Raw genomic sequence first — 23,153 nt, forward strand, 5'->3', positions numbered from 1 at the left:
ATGTCGGACACATATGTCCCTGCAGCTGACAGGAGTAGTAATTAACCGCTGGGCTGTTCAGCCTGCTGTTGGTGGCAGCTCATAAAAGGGTAAAATCATATATTTGTTCCAGATAAATATGTGTACATTTCAGCTCCTGGCTTGGTGTTCACACAGGATTCTGCGTGACAAACAAAGCTCATGTCAGTTTTATACTTCCTGACAGTTTAACAGCTATCAAGCTTTCCCCTTTATGTCCGTTTATTGTATTCCACTAGTGGAAAATACTTTGAGAGGTTTCCCCGGTGAGTCAGCGCAGATTATGTGCGCACACATGCCTGTTTCTCACTGCGGCTGCTGGAAGTTGGACAAAGTCTCTCAAACGTCCTAATTAACCGAGTGAAAGCGACAACGCGCACCTACATGTATCTGTCATAACTGTTCATTCGCGCGGTGAATGAACAGTGTTCGGACGTGTAAAAGCATGCGGTGATCACATCTCATTGAAACGCGAGAGTATCTGTGAGAGAATCACAGCAATCAGGAGATACTGCAAGGTTCAGGTATCAAGTCGTAGTAATGCGATGGCAGCTGTTTTGGCCCCAAAATGATATAACTTCATTCATATACATGCTGCGCTTTATGTCCCGAGGGAGTATTCTCTGAATCGTCAGGCCACTCCTTTTAAAACAGCAATCATCTGTCTCACAGGAAGCCTTTCCTTGATGCAAGAAAGACTGTTCAGTTTCTCAAGAAAATTACGTTATGCGTCTTAGGTGTAGAACCTGAAACGTGGCACATTCCAGTGCTCGACAAAGGGTTTGAGTTACCGAAGAGACAAACATCGTAAGTAGTCGGATTACAATCTACACTGTGTGATATTTTGCCCATGTGAAAAAGCAGACACCCTGGTGGTTTTTGCAGACGCTCGTCCGGACATGCTGATCATCGCCGCCACACCTTGCATAACTCCAGTTCATGTATAAAGAAATAACCTAAACCTGTTCGCTGTCGCAATAGCAGTGACAGGGCTGGTGCCACAACAGATGTGTTTTTTTTTTTAAAGTCTAACCTCCGTTTAAAGAAGAGGAAACAATGATGAAGCTGAAAACATCTCCCTGCTATGCGAGTTACCGTCCCTGTTGAACGTCAGCGTGTGGGGTATCATAAAGAGGGAGTCTGCTCAGAGTTTTGTTTGACCGGAGCAGCAGGAGAGCAGTTGTCACCCTGCCGTCCCCGCTGTGCACTAAATATAAGACGCTCTCTGAAATCTAGAGAGACAGGCTGAGGGAAGTGATAGGACAAGCAAAACAAATACATCAGTCCTGCCGTCTCGCTGGCAGGTCCGTTATGAATAATTTATCCGGGATGACGGATGTTTTGGATGTTTGGTTCCGCGGAATCACAGCTGTAACCGAGGCCTGCCACGAAGCCGAAGTTGCTGAAGGTCAACAGAGCACCATGAAAGACGAGCAGGAACTTCATACGGGTTGTTTCCTGTCTGCAGTTCCTTTTATAATCTCACCACCGAGCCCCCTTTGGAGTTTGGAGCCTACAGCCACGCTAGCAGCTCTGTGAGGCTGAACTCGGGCACACAGACGCTTTGGAGCTCGAAAGCTAAATCCAGAATGCTAACAGGCTCGAGATGAATACGTCAACATGCTAAAGTTTGGAGGGTTGTGTTTAGAAGGTGCTGTATTGGCTAATAAGCACCCAACACAGCTGAGGTTGATGAGAAAGTCTTAACTGTTGGTCATAAAGTATTGAGAATTATAAAGTTATTGCAAATGACCAATCCTAGAACCCTCCTTAGGTTCTGTTGCCTGGTCGGACAAATTGACAACAAACATGGCGGCGCTGGTCCAGTTTCGCCGGGTGCCGCAGTGTTTGGACCGATCAGAGATTCCCCAACGTCCTGATGTGAACAGGGATTTCTCCAGATCTAGGCGACAGGTAATCAGACGCTATTGGGTGCACCTGTGATGTTCTCGCTCAGCTGGCTGCAATCAGTCAGCTGGGAGACTATATAAGGGGGTTGCAGTTCCCCCGCTCGGCTGGTTGTGTGTTTTCAGGGAGTCGACACCATCAGTTGGCTCTCTGCGTCCTCCGTTTGGCTGAAAATCTGAGGTGAGTATGTTTGAGATTTATTTCTTTTGGCCAGTTTCTATACAGTTTGTTTCCCCCCTGATCAGTGACTCCCACTTCACCTTTGGTTTTTGGGTCCAGTGTTTTTTGTTCGTCTATCATTTTGATAGAATCAGTGGTTGGATGTGGGTTTTATTCCCACTGCCACCTGTCAGACACGTTATTGTATTTTGTACAGTGCTTTGTTAGTTTCCAAACCTGCGACCCCTGTTCTTCAGGTTTTGTTTTCTGGGGAAACATAATAATTGTTTTTCGACCACAGAGCGAAAATGGTCGTGATTTCAGAAGGGTTGATTCATCCAAAGGGGAACATGAATGCGTGGACCAAATTTTCATTGAAGCTGTTCAATAGTTGTTTTGAGAGTTCACTAAAAATCTAAAATATCAACCATCTAGTGGTGCTTGGGCATAACTATGGGAATTGCCAAAGTTAGTAGTCTTCATCCTCTGGTGACAATGACTGTCTGTACTAGTCCATTGACAGTTCATTCAATAGTTTGAAATGCATGAAAGTTCATCCTGAGGGGACCATGAATATCTATTCAAAATGTGCCATAATCCAAACAAAGTTTGGGGATTTGAGCCATTTCACTGAATGAGTGCAAATTTGGCGCAAGATCAGAATTGCCAAAGACAGTAGGGATTATCCTCTGTGCACCATGAATGTACTGTATGTACCAAATTCTTTGGCATTTCATTCAATCGTTGTTTCAATCAAAAACTGTCAACTTTACTGTGATCTTACAGAAAAACACAGAGCATGTGCCAGTAGGCTTCATCCTCTGAGGACCATGAATAGATGTGAATGCAAATTTCATGACAAACCAACCAGTAGGTGTTGAGTAAGTAGCTGTCCGGCGCATTTATCTGATGTTGCTATAACCACAGAGCTGGTATGGCTAAAATGAAATTAAAAAGAAATGCACAATAATATGATTCAAGCTAGAGGCAGAGCGCAAAAAGACATTTGTTGGAGTACAGAAGCAAAACTGCAGTAATTGAAACTGAGAAAAAACAGACTTACTAATAAGTTTCTACAGACTCTGACTCTCTGGTCTCCAGGGACACATTTTTGGGATGGAGCAGGAAAGCACAGCCTTGCCAGTTTTTTACAGAACAATGCTTGGTACTTCCTTTTTTTTAGAGCTACCAGGATGTACAGTACAAATACAGGCTCTGCCATTAAAGAATCAAAAGGTGGGGGATCCAACAGTGCTGAGCAGCCGTCAGTGTGAAGAGTTGACAGAGGGGGACTTGAGCTATCCGACTCTGGAAATCATTCCCAGCACTGGTGATTAGGTCTGAGCCCCCTGCTGCAGACTAACACGGACCATTGATTTCCGCAGAGGGGTTGTGGGGGATGACGCGCAGCAGTTTAAGACCTGGGTTTGCTCAAGTGAAGTGTTTTAAAACCATTTGTTAGTCATCAGCAAACACAAGCTGAGAAAAAAAGAGAGAGACCACGGTCCGTGGAGAGCAAAACTCTGAGGCTATTTTATAGAGCACATCAGCCCGGGGGGGGGGGAGAGGTCCACCGCTGCATGTTCAGTTTCTGCAGCAGTGAATGAAAGGGCAGGGGAAATGCAGCAGAGAATTTTACATGGTGTAACGGCTGTGAAAGCTTTTATCTCTCCACTAAATCACAATGGTAGAAGTCAGTACTTTTTTTTTTCTTCTTCTTCTTTCCTGGTGTTTTATGGAGTTTCGGGGACCTGTTTTCTGTTTATTTGGTTTCCTTAGCCGCAAGAGACGCTTTTCTTTCATCATATATTTTTTTTTTACTCTATTGGCTTTATAAGGAGGAGAGACGGTTTATCATTTTTTTTTTTTCTAGGTCAGAGCAAACATGGACGTTTATTTATGTCGTGAACACACGGCTGATTCAGGCCACTGGTAGGATGTCGTGGTGGTGATTTAGGAGGAGACTGAAGACGGAGGGATTTTCATTTATCTGATGTAGATCTACATAAAATTAGAGTTCAGATATTATGAGCTGGTGTGACTGCTTTTGTTTCCTTTCAGTTAGGGAGCTGGAATATTTTGAGGAATGTTGTTTTTGTTGGAAACATTCTGGATAATATATAATGCAAGTACACAACTCAACAAAATATATAACAAAACTCAGCCCTTGCATATTATATCGTTAATTTTCTGTTGTTTTTTTTTGCATATTCTGTATTTGTACAGAAGGAACAAGTCGTGACACTGAGCTATCACACTTAACCACTCTGTCAGCATTTTTCTGCACAGAAATGTTCCAGCTCAGGCTTTTCTTTGGTTGCCAGCGATTGTCTTCGGTTTTACGAGCACCACCGACATGTAAATGCAGGCTGACACCTGTCTTTGCAGGGCTGTAATGAGGTGGAGGCAGGGCACAAGCAGGAGATATTCCCCGTAGCCTTTTATTAGCTGCCTTCATTAGGTCCTTTCAGAAAGCACTTAGTTATATTAAAACACTCGAAACATACTGCTCCTATTGTCAAGAACACCATCAGTCTATTTAAGTCTGGACTTCATGAAGATGCAGATATACAGTGCAGCAGTTACATGTACTGTTTGGTGGATATATTCTGCCATTAAGTATAGTGCAAACTAGCGACGGCATTGAAATTCATCTTACATGTGAAGAAATCTCTTTAAACGTATACAATGACCAAATACTCACGCGCCAAAGTACATGACAAAGCAATATTGATCAAAACCTGAATACATTTACACTGAAATAACTGTAGCATAATGCCGTATAGAGGTATTTTGTCAGTGACGGTCTTTGATTGTGATCTGACTCTGACTGATTACTTGTCCACTTGAATAAATACAAAACATTTTTTAAATATGGCTTTAGATTGTAAAAACAAGTGTCAAGACAAAAAAGACATTTCTCCATCATTAATCACATTAAATAAGTTACAACACATTTAAAAGTCTGAATTTGTGAATGTCTACGCGTGGAAATACAACAATGACTCACAAAGAAAGCAGAGTGAAGGCTGCGAGTCTGAATATTTAACAGACCCGCTCGTTCTTCAGAGGTAAGTTTATCGTTTTGGTTCTTAAGGCAGAGATGGAATCGTGACCTGTTCGATACGAAAACAGATGCGAGCTTTAAAGAATTGTCTAGTCGGCCGAGGAGATGATTGGGGGGGGGGTGTTCTACTAGCCATCTGTGTCGTCCCTGCCGACGTGGAACTCTGTTATCTCCTTCGCGATGCGCTCCGCTATCGCCCTGCTGCTGGCGACGATCAGCCTCCGAGACATCAGATCAAACGGTCCACCTGGATGAAAAGAGAAAATACTAAGCACTGTAATAAAATGGACTTTCTTTAGGTTGCAAGACTGTAAAATTACCATTTTAAATGTGTGTTGTATTAACCTGAATAAACCAGCCGAAGGGCCCAAAATCACTGCTGCTGACGTGGCCGTTTCTCAGCTTTTCTCCAAAATCGTAATTCCTCATTGAATCATTGTGCTGACGAATACAGATCTTTTTTACAACTTTCCAGATGAAACGACCTTTAAATTCTTTGTATTAGTGTTGTTTCTTTGCATATTGTTTGCTTCAAATGTCACTGTGAGCAGGCTTCCATGTAGTTAAACCCCAAGCGAAGATGATGAAGCATCCAATACGGCATTTGGAAAGTTGCTTCACGTCTCTGTTGTTGGTATGCACTGACAATGTCACTGACTGATTAGGTAATATAACGGCAAATATATTATTTAGTGCGCAGTCAAAGAGGTCCTTCACTGCTGAGTAATACGATTTTATTTATTCAAACTGATGCATTCGTTTTCAGATGCTCGTGTAGAGGAACAACTGGTAAGTACCAATTGATTCATAAGCGGGTAGAGAGTTATATGCTCTGTTTAAAAGCAGATGGTGGAGACACTTCCAAACTCATAATCACACTCATTTTGAAATCGTACGCCGTGTGGGATCAGTGATCAAACGGGAGAGCTGAAAGTCGCCACGAGATCTCCACTACATACGTGTTTCTTATCCACCTGAAAACTCAGGCCAGTTGGTACATCGGTGGCAGCGTTGCCCAAATTCAGCATAACATTTCTCAAACCCTTCTGCTTCCTCTTTCAAGTGCAAAACCACTCGCCGCCCTGCTCCCCGGCTTTGACAGTGTTTTCACAGGCGTCTGTGAGCAGACAGACGAATGAAAACCAATAACAAGAATTACTAAGAATAAATAATTCATACGCATTAATAACTCCTCTTGTGTTTGGGCTGAAAGCAGCAGTCCGTTCTCGCTGCGTTGCTCAGTAAAGCAATCACCTTCAGCCGTCCTGCAGCTCCTCCACAAGTCAATCACCCCGTTGCCCACTTCCTTCATTTCACCCGGTGACTCAGCAGCCTCTGAAAAGATTCTCTTTGAAGAGCTCACGTTTGCACAGTGACTCACCTGAGATGTCCATGATAACTCCTCCAGCTTCGGTAACTATCGCTGCCCCTCCAGCCATGTCCCAGCAGTGGATGCCCATGTGGTAGTAAGCATCAGCCGATCCGCACGCTACCAGACACATGTTGACAGCCGCGCTGCCCGGGGAGCGGATACTGTGGATGAAAATAGAGGTTCACTCAGCAGTGGACCGCACGTGACACGGTGCTGACCCCCAGATGGTTTAGTGAGAGTTTAGTGGGTGTTTGTTTGTGTGTTTAAGTTAAAAAAAACTGTCATGAAATCAGACCACATTTGTGATGCTTTATGATATTTGGTGGAGAAGACTAAATAATGTTTTGAACATTTTAGCCTGTTTTTAAGATAGAGTCAGTAGAGATATGGACAGATGGGCGTCCAACTACAGTCTACATGACAGGAACTGTAACGTAAGCTCCGGTTTTGGTGGTAATGCACCTTAACGCTGGTTGCCACCTGTCAAAAAAGTGAAAATAAAGAGGAACTTGCATCAGCTGTTAGGTAGGTTTTACCAGTGTGTGTGTGTGTGTGTGTGTGTGTGGCAATTACTGTTGCACAAAATCATGTTGAAGGAGATGACAGGCAGGAGCAAGACACTCTACCAACAGTGTAAGGCGATTATGCAATGATGTTTTTATTGTAAATTCCTCTGGCCACGATCGCGTCATGATAATCTGATACTGTGACAGCCCGACAGCGAGCTGTATTGTTTCAGTGCACCGATGTCATTTTTGCCGATGAAGTTTATTGTTCGACTGTAAAAGGTCCTGCCTCCGTTCCATATCTTCATAGAGTGTTTGATTACATTTGAAGGATCAGGACAGATCCTTTTCCTTCTTTTTTCCCCTTCAACTGGCGACGCACGGATTGCTTTTCATTGTGCTTCACTGTCGCTGTGTCACAATGTTTTGGTTCCCGAAACAGACGGCAGAAAACTTTTTTTATTTCTCAAAAGCGCGGCAACAAAACATGACAGTTGTCATTTTTCAAGCATTCTTCAGTGGTGGATAAAATGTAATTCTTCAAAGGGAGTAATGGAACAGGAAGGAGGCTTCGATAGGCTTCACACAACATCTCAATTTACAGTGAGGTGATGTCGTGTGGAAACCTGCTCATACCGCATGTATTAACTTCTTTATTAAGACGAGACTTTGTTCGGCTGCACCGTGAACAGATGCAGTTGCTCTTTGGGTGCATTTCTGTTAAGCAGCTGCTTAAGGAGTGTTTGCTGAAGTATTAATGATGGGAGGCGCCCGGATCAACTGAGATGTTACGGATTACAACTTTTGCATAAGTGTATATTTACCCGTGCACAGGGATGGTGAGGATGGTCTTGACGTTGGCCAACATTGTGTTGAATTGCTCAGGATTCTTCTTGAAGCCCATTTCTGTCAGCACCATCGACTGGCTGATATCTTGGGTGGAAAACACAAAATGAAGAACGATCACATCTGGATGCACAGAATCACAGTAATGAGCACCGTCTGTCTCTGAGGCGTCTCTGTTCAGGGCTGCTGGCACTGGCAGAGAATACTGCTGTCATGTTGCCTCCACCTGGTGGATGTGATTAAAAACTGCACTACTGAAGCCCGATGTGATTATCACTCTTTACCTTCTTGTCCAGACACTTTGATGGGGGCTCCGTTGCAGAACGCTCCTTTGCCTTTTCGCGCCGTGTACATCTTTTCCTCGATGCAGCTGTAGACGATCCCGAACTCTATCTGAGGCCCGAGAGGCAGCACAGAAAACAGCAGTGAATAATGCGGTGTGGGCGGAGGGCTAAAAATAGCCCAGCAACATACAGTGAAATCCACTGCGCTACTCATGAGATATTCACTGGGTTATCGGGGCAATTACTATTTTGATGTTTCCTATAATTACGATGTTACAGTGTCAAAGGAGCCTGTGATTCACAAACAAGGAAACGTACCTCTTTCTTCACGGTGAAGCCAATTGATACAGACACAAACGGGAACCTGCATGAAAAGAAATGTACAATATAAAACATTCATTTAATGAACTCCCTCTAGGTTTAAGCTCAGAGGAATCAATTTCTATTATCAGTTCAGTTTCATCTGCGTTGTCTAATTATCCCTGACAGAGAGGACAATCCAACAGAGAACCTAATTAAAAGATAAAAATAGTTAAGGAGCGACAGAGATAAAAGGAATCCAGTGCCTTATCAGGCTTCTCAATGGGGTAGACAGTATTTCAGTGCACGGTACCTGTGAACAAAGTTGGTGGTACCGTCGATGGGGTCGATGATCCAAGTGGGATTGTCTGTCAGGACGCTGGGAGCACCTGCTGCTACTGACTCCTCACCTATGAAGCTTCAGAATCACAAACAGAAGAAACAGAAAACTGACAGTCAGGACGGGACCGGTTACCTCAGCTGTTAATGAAATTACAGAACTTCTACTGTTGACCTGCTGAGTTTACTTTCAATTTTATATTAGTCAATAATATGTGACATTAAGTATACTGAGGTCCTCAGAGGGCTTTTCCTCCATTTCAGGTATTTGAGCATCCTGGTGGAGGTTTACGCTTTGCAGCTGTCCTTGGTGAATATTAGCGAGGCTGATAACATTTTCTTTCAGACTGAGTACGATTGACTTTGTCTAGTTCGAGTCCAACAACAATAAATACATCAACAAATGAAGATTTCCAAGGAAGCTGAGAACCACATTCGAGATCAAGAGTTAATTATTTCATTAACTCCAGAAAGCGAGCTCTGTTATACTGAGCTAATGAGATAATTAACCCATTTAAACAAAAGGTTGCTTCTCTTATTACTTTGAATGTTTATCAGAGATTGGGACGGCCATGCCAGCATGCGCAGATGGCTTCTTCACAAGAGTAACTGATGAAAACGGACCGCAAAATTATTAGGGCTGCATGATGGAGGTGGAAAAAACCCTTTTGGTGATTATTTTTGGGGATATGTTGGAATAACTTATTTTTCAACAGAATTTACATTTTCACTCAACAAAAAAAACAAAACTGAAATCATCATGATGGGACACCAGAATAGAATTGAATAGAATAGAATAAGCTCATTGTCCAGCCGGAGCAGGAAATGTGCCTCTGGTCCCAGGAGGATACAAACACAAAGATTAACAAGCGAAAACAAGAGACACCACATCCTTAAAACAAAGATCTCTCAACTGTACTGAACAGTCAGTACATTCATACCCGTGGTGTTAAGCTTATACTCTCATATTGTTTGCTGTTCTGTAGTCGTTTGACCACATTATTTGCATTTGGGATAAAAGAGCCCTTGCAAATCTGTTTGGGTCTGTTCCAAAGAACAACACATGTAGGTTATTTTGATCAGTACTTCAGGATCGTACTTATTCATACATACTTTTATTTATAACATTCAAACAAGCATTAATGCAGTTTCTTTTCCAGCCGCCCTCTGTCAACAAGAAGTCTGTTGGTTGTAGTCTACCAGACAGTGACACATCAGCTTTAAGTTGACGACTGAATGGAAGCCCATCCCTGACAATGGCGAGTCATAATGTAAATACCAGGGTTGCACAATATACTGTTCCAGCATCAGCGTCACAATGTACGTATTTGCAATAGTCACATCTCTGGATATGCAAAGTCAACGCAAACACATCCTGCTACAAGTTTTTTTGCTGCTTGATTAAAAAATATAAATTTGTCATTTCCCTCAACTAATCTATAAGAAAAGTCTGTCTTGTTGCTTCATATCTAATCACTTGGGAAAACACTTTTAGAACAGAGGGCGAAAGTTCATGAAATTTCCATATGGCTTCCCTTTGAAACTGCCCAACTCACCCACAGAGCAGTGTGTATGTCGTGGTCTCTGATGAAACTGATGAAGTTATTTTCTTATCACAAATGAGCTTGTTAACTTGAGAAATCTGTCTTATTGTTTTCTTGAGATAACGAGATAAATTAAACTGTTGTGACGAGGAAGAAATAGCTGTTATCTCAAGACAACGAAACAACTTGTGATCTTGAAAGATACTGGTATCAAAAGAAAGAAATGAAAAATTGCCAGCAGCGATATTTCTCAGCTTCCTTAGGATTTAGTATCTCCCCACCAGAGTTTTTTTTTTGGGGTTGTGTAGTGAAGGCTTTTGCAAAAGCATTTTGATCTTCATAAATACAGTTAACTGAGTATTCCAAATTATAAAACACTTTAGATGCTTTACTTTTGGTGTCTACTTGTTTTCTGTTTTGTTTTACAGCTAATAACGTCACTATTTCTAAATTCTTGGCTACAGCTCTGCCAGGATTAGTGATAGGAAAAAGGTTGTGATCATGGTTGAAAATAAGTACAAATTATAACAAACTAAACAAAATAAACAAAGTGAAATGTGTGAAATTAAGCATTAAACCTACAGAGGAAAAGAAGAAAAATAAGGACAATAGTTTGAGAGCCGGATAATATTAACTGATACAATATTCTTCCCTTTATAACCTACAGGACTATTAAGCAGTCCATGTATCACCTCTCACTTCCACATTTGCTAGCAAGGTACCTGTGAGTCGGGTACTTTTCCTTGATGGAGGATATAATGAGCTCCTCCACTTTCTGGTCCGTCTCGGTCACCAGGTCAACCGGCGAGCTCTTCTGCATGATGGTGATGTCCTTCTGGAGCGCCTCGCGGATCATCTGGCAGAGACACAACGCTCACAAAACTCTGCCAGGGGAATTTTTTGGATGACTGACCACATCTGTTACTCTAATTAGCCCGACATATTGTCTGTTATGGTAACATACTGTTGGCAGTGACGGGTCAGAGATGATTACGTGAAAGCTCCACAGCTCACAAATCATTATGTGTCATTCCACGTTAAATCATTTTCTCCTAAAATCACACCCAGTCTATATTTAAAGACAGGTACAGGTAGATAACATTTCTCTTCAAACCATACATTGATTGAAATTAGTGCACCTATCAAATACAAATACCTTTTGAATATAGCTGGATGACAACTAACTTTCCATACTCAGAACAGAAAGAAACCCAAGTAAAGCTTTCTCTTCGCAACAACAAAAGTCAGTTTAGTCTAGTTATGGTAACACTTTACAGTAACCACAATTAATAAGGGTTTTAATTTATAATTTAATAATCTCTAGGTAATACTTATGTCACTATTTTTCATGGGAAGTTGGACCACCTCCAGCTGTTTTCGTGGTGACCAGAACAGGTATTTTTAAGCCAAACCGTGGTGTTTCTCAAACCCTAACCAAGTGTTTTGTGCCTAAATCTAAGCAGAGCATAAGCACAGCGTTATAACAAGACAGAAATAGAAAACTGAACTGAAACATATGTGCAGTTGCAACATAAAGAGACCTCATTTTGACAAAATTAACTGTGGTTTTGCCGAAAAAGAACAAGGCTACCTTTTCTTCTGTCGAATAAATGTGCACAGGGTGTCTGACTTTGAGCTGAATGTTCATATTTACCCTCTCCTTTTTGAAGCCAATTTCCTGTCAACCTCTGTGAAATGCTTTGTTTTTCCTATAGGATCCGATCATCAAACCCTGAGTATCATCAGTGTTGTCAGTCTGTTTTAAACTTTTCAAACCTGCATGGTCATACAAAACACCCTCAACCTGGAGCCTGACAGACTTCATAGGGAACTCTGCCATGCAGGCATGCAAATCTCAATTATGACTCATGAGGAAAAAAGCTGTTCAAGATTTCACCCTTATCCATTTCAGGTAATTGGGTGTTGTGCCAGCTACAGTATATGTGAAATGAATGTATTTACATGACTGTAACTGCATGCAAAGCTAATATTCCCACCTATAATAGCGTAGTTTCCTGTCCACAGCACTAAAAAAGCATGTTACAATGTAGTTACTCACCTTCCCAGCCTTTTTGGTGACCTCCACACAGTGATCCATACATTCTTGCCAAGGATCGCTCATGTTGACAGACAGGAGACGTCAATGTTTTGACAGCAACAGTTAAAGACGTTATGTTCCTGTCGAGAGGATAAAAAGCGACACTCATTGACACGTTCACTCACATTCACAGAGGCTTTCCGTCCGCCTTCTGATAGTTAAGTCAGAGATTCAAACTGTGAACTAATGTCTGGTGAAACTAGGTAGATTAGCGAGTAAATCTGTTAACGACCGTTGGCTGTTTAGCTAAATTAGCTCTCTATGCTAGTTAGCTTTCACGGGAATAAACGTGCCCTGAGCGTAATGACAACTACAGCTACGCGCATAAAATAAACTTTTTGCCAGGCTGTTATGTTGTAACTGTGATTGTAGTGTATTATAAGGTAAAATAAGACTTTCAATGAGCTAAAGCTAGCTCAACCCACCAGTCTGAAGAGGGATGGCTTCTCTGTGATGACTTTTAGCTATGGGAGGGTGGGACTAACGACAGCTCTAGCTCTCATTGGTCAAAAAATGCCGCTAGATAAGAACTCGCCGCTCTCATTGGCTAGAGCGCTGTCATTTATCCATAGAGGAAACGGCGTGAAGGAGTTTGATTTACTAATGACTACTTTATTACATGTTGTCGAAAGAAAATGGCAGCAACGAAGGATGATCTCCGCAGATGTGAGTTTTTATGTATACTTTAAAGTAACTGGAAAACAAATATTGGGTTTATAAAGCTGTAGGTGCACATTTAAAAGGCTTTTTTGTTCTATATAGACGTTGTAGCTTTCCCTTTACAAATTAGAGTTAAAGTAAAGTAGGTAAAAACCCTTTTAAAATTATATTCAAGTTCAATTAACAATGTGTTCTTCTTTAACACAAAAGCAACAAGACGTAAAGTTGACATACAGGACTTTTAGCTATGGGAAGGCGGGACTAAAGGCAACTCCCGCTCTCATTGGTCAAAAAATGCCACTGGATATGACCTCCGCGCTCTCATTGGCCAGAGCGCTGTCATGTCTCCTTACAGGAAACAGTACGAAAACAGAGGAGTATGATTTACTGAAAACAACTTTTGTACATGTTGTTGAAAGAAAATGGCATGAACAATGGATGTTTTTTGCAAATATGAGTTTTTATAAATCTTTTTTATTTAATTTGCCCTCTTAAACATCTGATTTATAAAGCTGGAGGTGCATATTTCGCAACCCATAAGTCACATTCAGGCGTCTTAGTTACAGTTTTGCATTTAAATTTTTTTTTTTTTTTCTTTAACACAGACACAAGAAGACATACAGTTAACACAAATGCATTGGTGGCAACATAAAAGCAGAACAAGGCTATTCCAGTAGTGTCATTGTGTATAATTCTAACAGGGAGTCGTTTGGGCATTTATGTGTATGCATGGGTGTAATGGTTTGAGTCTGAGTGTCTTCCACTTCTCGTATCAGACTGGACAGATCTCACTCTGGATCCAGACACAGCCCACCCTGAGCTCGGCCTCTCTGAAGACTGCACTGAAGCCACGTACCTCGAGCGTCCTCCGCCGGTCCCCGACCACCCTGACAGGTTTGACTACTGGGAGGAGGTGCTGTGCCGACAGCCCCTGGAGGGCCGTTGCTACTGGGAGCTGGAGTGGAGAGGGGAGCAGGTTTGCATTGGAGTGTCGTACAAAGGTATAGCCAGGAAAGGTGACGGCAACGAAACTCGGTTTGGAATGAACCAGCTCTCCTGGTGTTTGGACTGCTCTGTGTTTGGTTTCTCTTTCTGGCACAATGATGAGCGTACTGACATTAAAGCAGCTCCATCTTCGAGGATAGGCATATTCCTGGATCACGAAGCAGGGAGGCTTTCCTTTTACACCATCTCTGAGTCGGTAGATCTCATCCACAGAGTCCAAACCACCTTCACAGAGCCTCTCTATGCAGGATTTGAGTTCTATAACTATGGAGACCAGGTTAAACTTTTTCATCTGAAAAATCTGGAATGACTAATGGCACCAGCACATGTTTCACGGACAGAATTTGAACTTTTACAACCAGTTTGTGAAGGTCCTTGGGAACCTTTGCTGTGCATGTTGTATGGGGAACATCACTATAAGTAGATATAAATAAAAATGTAAACACATACCGCTTTAGGCCAGAAGGTGGCAGCAGCTGCGGTGTATTTGATAAAGCATGTATTGGCTGCCTAAGGAGGCTACAAGTCAAACATGATGTTGCGTACAGGTTTGTGGTTCTGCCTGCAGGCGACTTCAGGTGTTTTATTATTTCATTGACATTTAGTGACAAAAATGGAAACCTGTCCGGTCATGTTCAGGAAGGGAAAGAGCATGCTGCGTTGGGGCTCCTGAAGACCTTCTACCAGTCCTATGTGGCCAGTGTACTCGTCCGTGCTGTGGTGTGCTGGTGGGGCGGCATCAAGACTGGTGAGGTCAACGGGTTAACGTGCTGGTGAGGAGGGCCCACTCCGTGGTTGGACTGGAACTGGACAGTCCGGAGAGGGTCGCTAACAGGAGGATGAAGGGCAAAATCCAAGCCATCTCAGATAACCGCTCTCAGCCTCTCCACGACGAGCTGTGGCAGATGGGCAGCACATTCATCACATGCCCATCATGTGACTTCAGGCGCTCCTCTGATCAGACTCTTCAACAGCGGTGGAGTCCGTCATCCCACTGATCACTGATTAAAGCTGAGAACTGCATGAGGCTGCTGAAAAACAGTATTTGGTGTACATTTGCGTGTAATTAAGGTCACCAGAACACTGCAGCGTAGAATAAATGTGCACCTCAGCTCAACAAGTTAGCCTCAAAGCAATTTTTTTTGATACCTTTTAAGTACATATCCTGAGGGAAAAGACAAATAAAAGCCTCTGAAGTCAAAAGGGCACCAAATTGTAACATAATTCCATGTGTACATGGGGGAAAGTATTAAATATCTGACCTGTTCTGTGATTATTATATAATTCCCTCTCATGTGTCAACCAGTAATAGTTAGCAAGTAGTTTTTATTGCTGTATGAATACACTGAATTGCTGACTAAAGATTGTCAGGGTCATGATACCTGTGAGAATAAGAACCACTTCCTCCACTTCCCCAAATTATTTTAGGTCATGAAACGTTTTACATTGCGGTCATCAAACAGCTAAATCCGTCGAAGAGGAAGTATTGTAAGGTAATTACTGTTAAGTTTCCTTTTTAAGTTCATTATCAGACTTCCCACTCATGGCAAGTTCTGCTTCCAAGAAAAAAACAAACACTTTCTGTACATTTATACAGAAGTTAGTATTAAAGTAAGCGTGCTTTCTTTAGCATTCAGTCCTTGAGTCCTTCTCTCATTCGAGGCTGTATTCAGCTGCTGAACCTCGGAGCGCTTAATGTCAACATTAGTCCTGCGGAGACGCTCTGTCCTCCTGCGAAGAGTGCTAACAGCGCAATTAGCTTTAAAATCAGGAGGGCGCCGTCTCATCCACACTCCTACAGATTTAACCTCAGACGGCCTGTATCTCGCAGACGAGGTGGCGGAAATTCAGAAATGATAAATTCCTTGAGGAATTAATGAGATGTCTGGCAACAGTCGGGCATAAATTACATCCAATTCCTCTGACCTTGAGTAGTGTTTTTTTTTTTATATATATATGATGTCTTAAGACACAGAAGTAGAATGAGGACAGCATTCAGCTGATGGCAGTTTTCTGTAGATTTGGTGATAAAGAACACGAGTTGAACGATGTAACGGGTCACTCAGGCCTCTAATGTGAGTTTGCCTCGCTGATACTGTTCATTATAGTCAGGACATTTCACATGAAGAACGTTTACACTTCATCAGAAACAATCTCAAGTATTCTGTAATCATTATTATTTAGAGCAGAGAACAAATTAAGGTATAAGATCCAGAGGACATTCCCCTCACAGCTGGTACTCTCAGATACTGTGTCACCTGGTCTGAACCGTTAATTGCAGAACGCCTCTTTCGCAAATCAGTGACATTTTGAAAACATTAGACGTTGGTGATGAAAGTGATGCTTTGAGCCAAAGCAGCATGACAAAATTTGCGAATGAGCGTCAAACTCAAAGTGCAGCTGAGGCGGATGTGAAAGTCATTTGCAGGCAAGCATAAAAACTGAAGTTTGATCTGACGGTAAAGCGAGATGAAGAGTCAAGAGATCGAGGTTGTTGTTCCTCATCCTCTGGTGATCGCCTTTAATTTTATTTTGCTTTATTTTTGCCAAATTTCGCAGCAAGCCGTACAGTCGTTTTTGAGTTACTTCAGGCAGGGCTGACAGAAGTAAGGGCTGAGGGCCAAATTTGGCCTGCCAGAGGTTAATTCATCTATCTTATCTATTCATGTTTTATTTTTTTCTACTTTAATGTAAATCAGTTTATGCCATTTGTTTTGTTTTTTTGAGAGATATGTAGGATCCTGTATCATTAATCGTTTTCCACTATCTGAGCATGGTGGGCAGAGTGACACTGGATGATAGTCAGTCAAGGGAACTTCAGACTTCTTGTGCCATCTTTGCATCATAACAGTACAATACAAAAGGTGTTCCACCATTAAGTTTTAGTTTTGGCCCTCCAAGGGGGAAAAAAACCTGGGCACCTCTGTTCTAGAGCAAACAAAATACAGCTATAACCTGTGAACTAAGCTAAGCTAAGCTAAATGTAGTCCTTAAGTATGCAGTGATGGAGAGGCGCTCAAGTCCTCAAAACTACAATGGAGTCGAGATTGTGTACAATAGGTAGGTTGCGGGAAGAATGAAGAAATATTACACTATTGTTGCATTAACCTGTAACAATTACTTCACACAGCCAGCGTGTCTTTAAAGAGGAGGAAACAGATCTATGTCTGCTGACTTCTTCTTAATGCTTATTTTTCCTGGGATGTCGTCTTGAGTCCAGTTAAACACACACATATGTTTTTCCCCCAGCCCGTCATGGCACCAGGTCTCAGAAAACAGCACACACACTCTCTCTGTGTGGGGAGATTCTTAATGACACCATAATGGGAGTCATGCGGATCTACTCTTCGCCATCTCATCTGTCCTTTATGAATGTCTCTGCGGGCTGGGAAGGAGCTGTGTTGTGTTGTGTTTGTCGACCTGTGAAGACTCGGGCGTGACGAGCGTTCGCCCCTGAGAGGACGTCAGATCACACCACGACGGACAGAATCTGACCCGAGAAGCTGCGCTTCAACATTCTGCACTGAAAAATGGTGAGCGCTCCCTTCTACATTTCACCTCTGACTTACAAAACTGGGCATGCTTGTTCACATATTTTAATAATTGCTCCTCCGAATGCTGGAAGATGTTATTGTTTTCTTAAAGGTCATGTGTCAGAATCTCCTGCAGGGTGTTTGAGAAGTTGCCAGGTTTGACGGCTCCAGACAAAAACCTAAACGTGGGAGGACGTTTTTTTGTACATGCAACAAGGGAAATCACATTTCAGTCGGGCACGCAGTGGCAAACAATCTCCCTGTGAGTTCCTGTGAAAGTTCCCGCTTCCCTGGAATCCGAACGAAAATGTAAAACAAAATGTTTCGATTGATCCGCAGTGAGGCGGGTTGAGGCATGAACACCCAGGGTATCGCCATCATGAGCTCCCCCAAAACATCTGCGTTCTTTGTAATGATCACCATGAGTCTATGTAAGTAACTCCTCCTGACATTCCCACAGATGTTTCTTTCTGATGTGCCCCTCCCAAGCCGCGAAAGATAATGTCCTCTTTCTTCCGTCTTCGTGTCCATTTCAAAGGGTTTATTATGCTCCTGCTCCGTCCTGGCCTACTGAGGGCTGAGCTCGGGACAACCCCCAACATTAAACACATCGTGGTGGGAAGGTGTTACAGTTACATCACGCTAGTTAACCCCAGCTTGAGGTAATGATGATTTATACTCACGTGTCATCAACATTTACAGTCCTGACCTTTTGATTTGAACAGAAGTTACCTCAGCCTCGAAACGTGAATGACTTGGTTTTCTCTCTATGGGCGAATAAAGACTGAGTAAATGGTGAAGCCAGTGTGGTAACATTAGTTCTGATGTGATGTTGAATGAGTTGAATGAGTCAGGAAGAAGAAAGAACCCGAGACAAAGAAGGAAACTGGTACGAGGGCATGTACCGATACTCTTTGTATGAATAGATGTTTTATTTCACGGGAACTTCACACAACTTGATAACAATTCGGCAATATTTGCTCAAGTTCCTTTTGAAAGAAGCTTAAAACTCATTCAATGTGTAGTTGCAGTTCAGTTTATCACTACAAAATCATCATTCAGTGCCAACTCAACCAGAATTCTGAACTTTTCTCAGTTCATGTCACGCATTTTCTATTTAACATATTATGCAAAAAATTCTGTTAAATTCATGGGTCCTAACACTAAGTAATTCACTTTTGAATCTTGGCAGTAAGAGCTAAATCATCATTCATGTGTAGGTATGACTGTGAGGACATCTGGAGTCAGTTCGAAGAGGCGGTCGTCCGTCAGTCCTCTTGTAATGTGACCGTGGAGGATTATCATCCCATGTTTTATGCGATGCCACAAACCTGGCCTTGTGATTCGGTGAGCACGAGCCCCCCAAATTCGATTTATGTTCATGATTTGTCACTTTTACCTCTTAAGATGGAAAATCCTTGAGTTAAGCTGCTTCATCACTGCCCTCCCTTCTGCCCAGTTCCTCTTCTGGAGTAAAACCAGGACACTGATGCACAGCTATGCAGCTGTGGTGCGCCACTTCTGGACACTGGAGGACACGCTGGTCGGCTACATGTTCAACGACCTCATCTGGTGTGGACAAGAGCAAGACTCCGGTAGATCATGTCTGGTTCTAACAAGACAGAGACATTTAAAAATTATAACTCAAAACACTCAAACATGATGCTTACTCTTGTTAATGAGTAGCAAGCTCAATCTCTTAAAATCAAGGAGAACAACAATTTTAGTCTTTTCTTTCCTGTTAATTATCAAATAAAAAGTAAAAGTTATTTCTTGAGCCATTTAAAGGCTCACGACTGTCAGGTTAGGAAACACTTTAGTAATGAAATCATTGTTAAAGACAGCGAGTAACTCTCTTTGTTTACTGTGACCCGACTGGGTACCAAAAGGAAGAGAATTAAAAGGAAAACATATAAAGGTATTATTTATTTTGCTATTACTGGCTTTCTTAACGCTGCACGAATCCATATCTTTTTAAAAGAATGGATCAAGTGACTAAGTAAAATGTATTGCTCATAATGACTCTTTCAGCTGATTGTTTCAATTTTACAATCTATTATAGCAGCAGCAGGAAGCCGTGTTCAGTGAGGAAGCTAACAGAAAAGCATACATACCCAACGGCCGAAAGACAAGGTTAGCGGCCACCTGGTCACAGCTACAGAGCTCAGTAGTTGGTGGAGACCAAAAACAGAGATAAAAGAGAGTGAATATTGCTCTGATTTTGGGCCAGAAACGTGTCTGCTGATGTGTAACAAGCAACAGTTCACCAAGTCAACTTAAAAACAAAATATATGTCAATGTTGTCATATGGCTTGATTATGTTTTTCCCTAAAGTAGTGACAAAAAATATAAATGCATTGAATTTTCTTAACATGCATAATTATTCTTAACAAAATGACCACTATAAATCCAATTTTCCTCAACTATTCTTTTAAAATCTTATCATTAATATTCAATGATAAAAACATTTTTCTCTTATCCGTGCATTTTTGGAATGATGAAGCTTGTTTAGCACTGGGATTCAAATAAAACATCATCGCTCAAGCAGCTGCAGCTGTGCTCCTAGATGTTCAGCCGAGCCTTCAGGATATTATAGCGCAGTGCTAGTGTTGAGTGACTAACCCGCCAAAATGCTTGTCAACACACGTTTTCCTCAGATTTGTAGTAATGTCTAAGATAATTAAGGTGACGACACTCAGCCTTCTCTAACTGACAGCTGTGAATGTGGCACACAGGTTTTGATTTCAGTTCTTGTCCGGAGTGGTCGGCATGTAGAAATCATCCAGTGTACTCCCTGTGGAGGCGAGCGTCCCAAAATGTGAGTTTAATGTCAGAAACTTCTTCTTCAGCCCACACAGCTGTGTTGTTGTTTATCATTTATATGCAACATACTGTTCCAGAAGCAGCCATGGAATATTGCTCTCATGCGATATTCTTCACCTCTTTGTCAGTTTGCAGAGATGGCGTGCGGCAACATCACAGTGTTACTGAATGGATCTATTGTCAACGCCTTCAATAGAAAAAGGTAAGCAAAAAGTAAAGACGCAAATATTGAAGAAAGTGGTGTTTGCTGGGTGTCTGTAAAATAATCTCCTCTTGTCTCATTCAGCATGTTTGGGAGTGTTGAGCTGGACGGTCTGAACCCACACAGGGTGAATTATGTCAACATAAAGGTAGTGGCCAATCTAGAGGGACCCTTCATGTGAGCATTAAATCAGCTGATACTTACTGCATAACAGTAAAGTGTTATTTTCATATAATACAGTACCACTGTCCAATTCATCACCTTTTATACAGGGTCTTTACATTGTAACCAATTACTTACTTACCATTTCAGGCCAATTATTTATAGATACAGATTCATAGATCAAAAGCAGTGAATGTGGATAACTTTTGTGTTGCCAGGTTGTGAAAAATAAAACCTCTGACAGGCTCTTCAACCAGAAAACCTTTCTTTTCTGCTCTTTAATTCATCACAAAGTACCTCTAATGGTTAATATAGGGAAACAATTTGATAAGAATCTGAACTGAAATCCATTTTAATACCTTATCAACCACCGTAACTGCACACTGTGTGGCTTATTAGTACCTTTAAAACCCACAAATATGTATTACTATTGTAGCTACCCATCACTCACTCTTTGCCTTCACTCTCTTGAAATGACAAGAACATGTTTTATTGTATGCATGTGTATTGACAAAAATGATGATTTATTACCACAAAGAAAAGATAAACACTATTTTTTTTCCTTTTGCAGAACCTGGCAACCCAAAGCTTACCTCATTAATGGCCTCTTACAGCCATTGATTACCATTAGATACAGCTTATAGCCTCATTATAAATGGAGACTTATTAAAAAGTGGTGAACAGTTAGAACCACCAATCAAGCGCCTTGTTTTTGTCCTCTACAGAGAATCATGTAGTCAAGGATCCATTGTAGACCTGATCCAGATCCTCAAGTCCAGAGGTTTCCGCTGGACTTGCACAAACAACGACGAGTAAGTGACTGAGAAGGACCTGAGGTTTGCTACAGATGTTGTGTATCGCTTCACAATGAACTTCCTGACAGCACCCTGAGGTAACAGATATAATATTTGTCCACAGGACCTTGATGATCCTTCAGTGCATCCAGAACCCCAAATTGTCTTCCTGCCAAACATGTGCAAACAGCCTGTTGCTCAGAAGGAGCCTCACGTTGAACTGAATCACCCACCGATTCAGCATGTTTTCTGAAATTGTTTGTTTGACTTCTTATTGTCGGTAAAGAAAAGGCTTAATTAAACTGACTGTTCAAAAGATGACCTGAAGTGAAGTATATCAGCTGAATGATAATGACAGCACAGGGCAGAAGGTTACCTCATTTTGAAGCCCGGTAGGTAAAAATGTAATTTTTAAGACCACCTTTTTATTTCCATTTATGTAAAAAGTCAATTGGATATGAGCGTATGTAATTTACATGTGTAAATGTTTATTAAAATGTGTACATTTTAATTCATATGTGAAAATGACCTGTTCATATGTGACATTATTTTATTTTCACATGCTAAGATTACAAGTGGAATTCAATCAATCCCATATGAAAATGTGGAATTCGCATGTAAAAAACACAAGTGTTACGTTTTATTGTGCCATGCGTTGTTTGGACATGTGGAAAAAGCCAATTGCCAGTGAGTTTATGTATGTTATCTTATTTTCACAAGTTAAACAATTAGTTTCGATGAAAAAACAATGCCATGTGTGAAATTTTCACAAGGGTTTTAAAGCATTTGTGTTCAATCAAGCATGAAAAACCTGTATACTTTTCACTGAGAGTTGAATAAATAGAGCTTTATTGGGGCCCAGCAGCTCATTTTTGCCCCAGACCTCAAAGCTGTTTAGTACGTCCATATCTGAACCACCTGTCTGTGTTTATAGGACCAAAGTTCACAGTGGAAACACTGCAGGCCTTGACCTGAACGGTTACAATATAGCGCAAAAATATGTCATATTTTCAGTAGTCTGAGATTATTAATATTCTTGTTTTGTTTGCTTGTTACTGGTGACCTTACAATAACTTTTTGGTTCCATTGTTGTGTGTGTTAAGTCTTCATGGGTGAACAGCCTCGAGACAACACACCCACACAGTTAACCTGTGCAACTCGACCTGTTTGTTTTTTTAGTGTAACAAAAGATCCTGTTAGTATCAAAGTTCAGAGTTTGATTTGTACTCAAAACCATAACATACTCATTACTAAACATGTGATTTGTTTAACGGTATAAGATAATTAAAGCAGGAGACATCCACAAAATTATATACATGTGTTACTAGATCATTAAGTCATTGTGCTTCCTGCAAAACAGAGATGGAGAGCCTGTTTAATGGAATGATAACAAACTACTGGTGTTGCTCTTCTCTCTTGAGCTCAAAGGTCTGCTGCATTTCTCAACATGTTTACCCGTGACAGCTATTGATGACTCTGATCTTTCAATCGTTGCTCGCAAGCAACTGTCAGCGGCTGATTAACACTAACTTA

The 23,153-nt window shown here is 41.5% G+C and overlaps 3 protein-coding genes across 7 annotated transcripts; 2 read left to right on the plus strand and 1 right to left on the minus strand.

Annotated features, from left to right (window-relative positions):
* Positions 1 to 4,497: 4,497 nt before the first annotated feature.
* impa2 (inositol monophosphatase 2) lies at positions 4,498 to 12,883 on the minus strand. Its single transcript, XM_030398579.1, has 9 exons — positions 12,867 to 12,883; positions 12,403 to 12,521; positions 11,066 to 11,199; positions 8,774 to 8,878; positions 8,479 to 8,524; positions 8,161 to 8,269; positions 7,855 to 7,963; positions 6,534 to 6,685; positions 4,498 to 5,399 (listed from the first exon to the last, which is right to left on the minus strand). Exons 2-9 carry the CDS (start codon positions 12,463 to 12,465, stop codon positions 5,281 to 5,283), a joined length of 837 nt encoding a protein of 278 aa, XP_030254439.1. The 5' UTR covers positions 12,466 to 12,521; positions 12,867 to 12,883; the 3' UTR covers positions 4,498 to 5,280.
* A 122-nt stretch (positions 12,884 to 13,005) lies between these two features.
* On the plus strand, positions 13,006 to 15,371 carry LOC115570190 (tripartite motif-containing protein 16-like protein). Its single transcript, XM_030398580.1, has 2 exons — positions 13,006 to 13,107; positions 13,878 to 15,371. The coding sequence occupies exons 1-2, from the start codon at positions 13,077 to 13,079 to the stop codon at positions 14,414 to 14,416; spliced, it is 570 nt and encodes a 189-aa protein (XP_030254440.1). The 5' UTR covers positions 13,006 to 13,076; the 3' UTR covers positions 14,417 to 15,371.
* A 129-nt stretch (positions 15,372 to 15,500) lies between these two features.
* Positions 15,501 to 22,145, plus strand: LOC115570186 (ADP-ribosyl cyclase/cyclic ADP-ribose hydrolase 1-like). Of its 5 annotated transcripts, XM_030398573.1 has the most exons (12): positions 15,501 to 17,166; positions 17,356 to 17,639; positions 17,752 to 17,901; positions 17,979 to 18,070; positions 18,178 to 18,301; positions 18,860 to 18,986; positions 19,099 to 19,234; positions 20,375 to 20,457; positions 20,591 to 20,664; positions 20,749 to 20,841; positions 21,552 to 21,638; positions 21,745 to 22,145. In XM_030398573.1, exons 4-12 carry the CDS (start codon positions 17,995 to 17,997, stop codon positions 21,842 to 21,844), a joined length of 900 nt encoding a protein of 299 aa, XP_030254433.1. In that variant the 5' UTR covers positions 15,501 to 17,166; positions 17,356 to 17,639; positions 17,752 to 17,901; positions 17,979 to 17,994; the 3' UTR covers positions 21,845 to 22,145. The 5 variants fall into 5 exon arrangements, with proteins under 5 accessions (XP_030254433.1, XP_030254434.1, XP_030254436.1 ...); XM_030398574.1 differs by having other exon boundaries at positions 15,501 to 17,639; positions 17,732 to 17,901; XM_030398576.1 differs by having other exon boundaries at positions 15,501 to 17,639; positions 17,764 to 17,901.
* Positions 22,146 to 23,153: the final 1,008 nt, after the last annotated feature.

Source organism: Sparus aurata, chromosome 19 (assembly GCF_900880675.1).
Source record: "Sparus aurata chromosome 19, fSpaAur1.1, whole genome shotgun sequence".
Taxonomy (NCBI): Eukaryota; Metazoa; Chordata; class Actinopteri; order Spariformes; family Sparidae; genus Sparus; species Sparus aurata.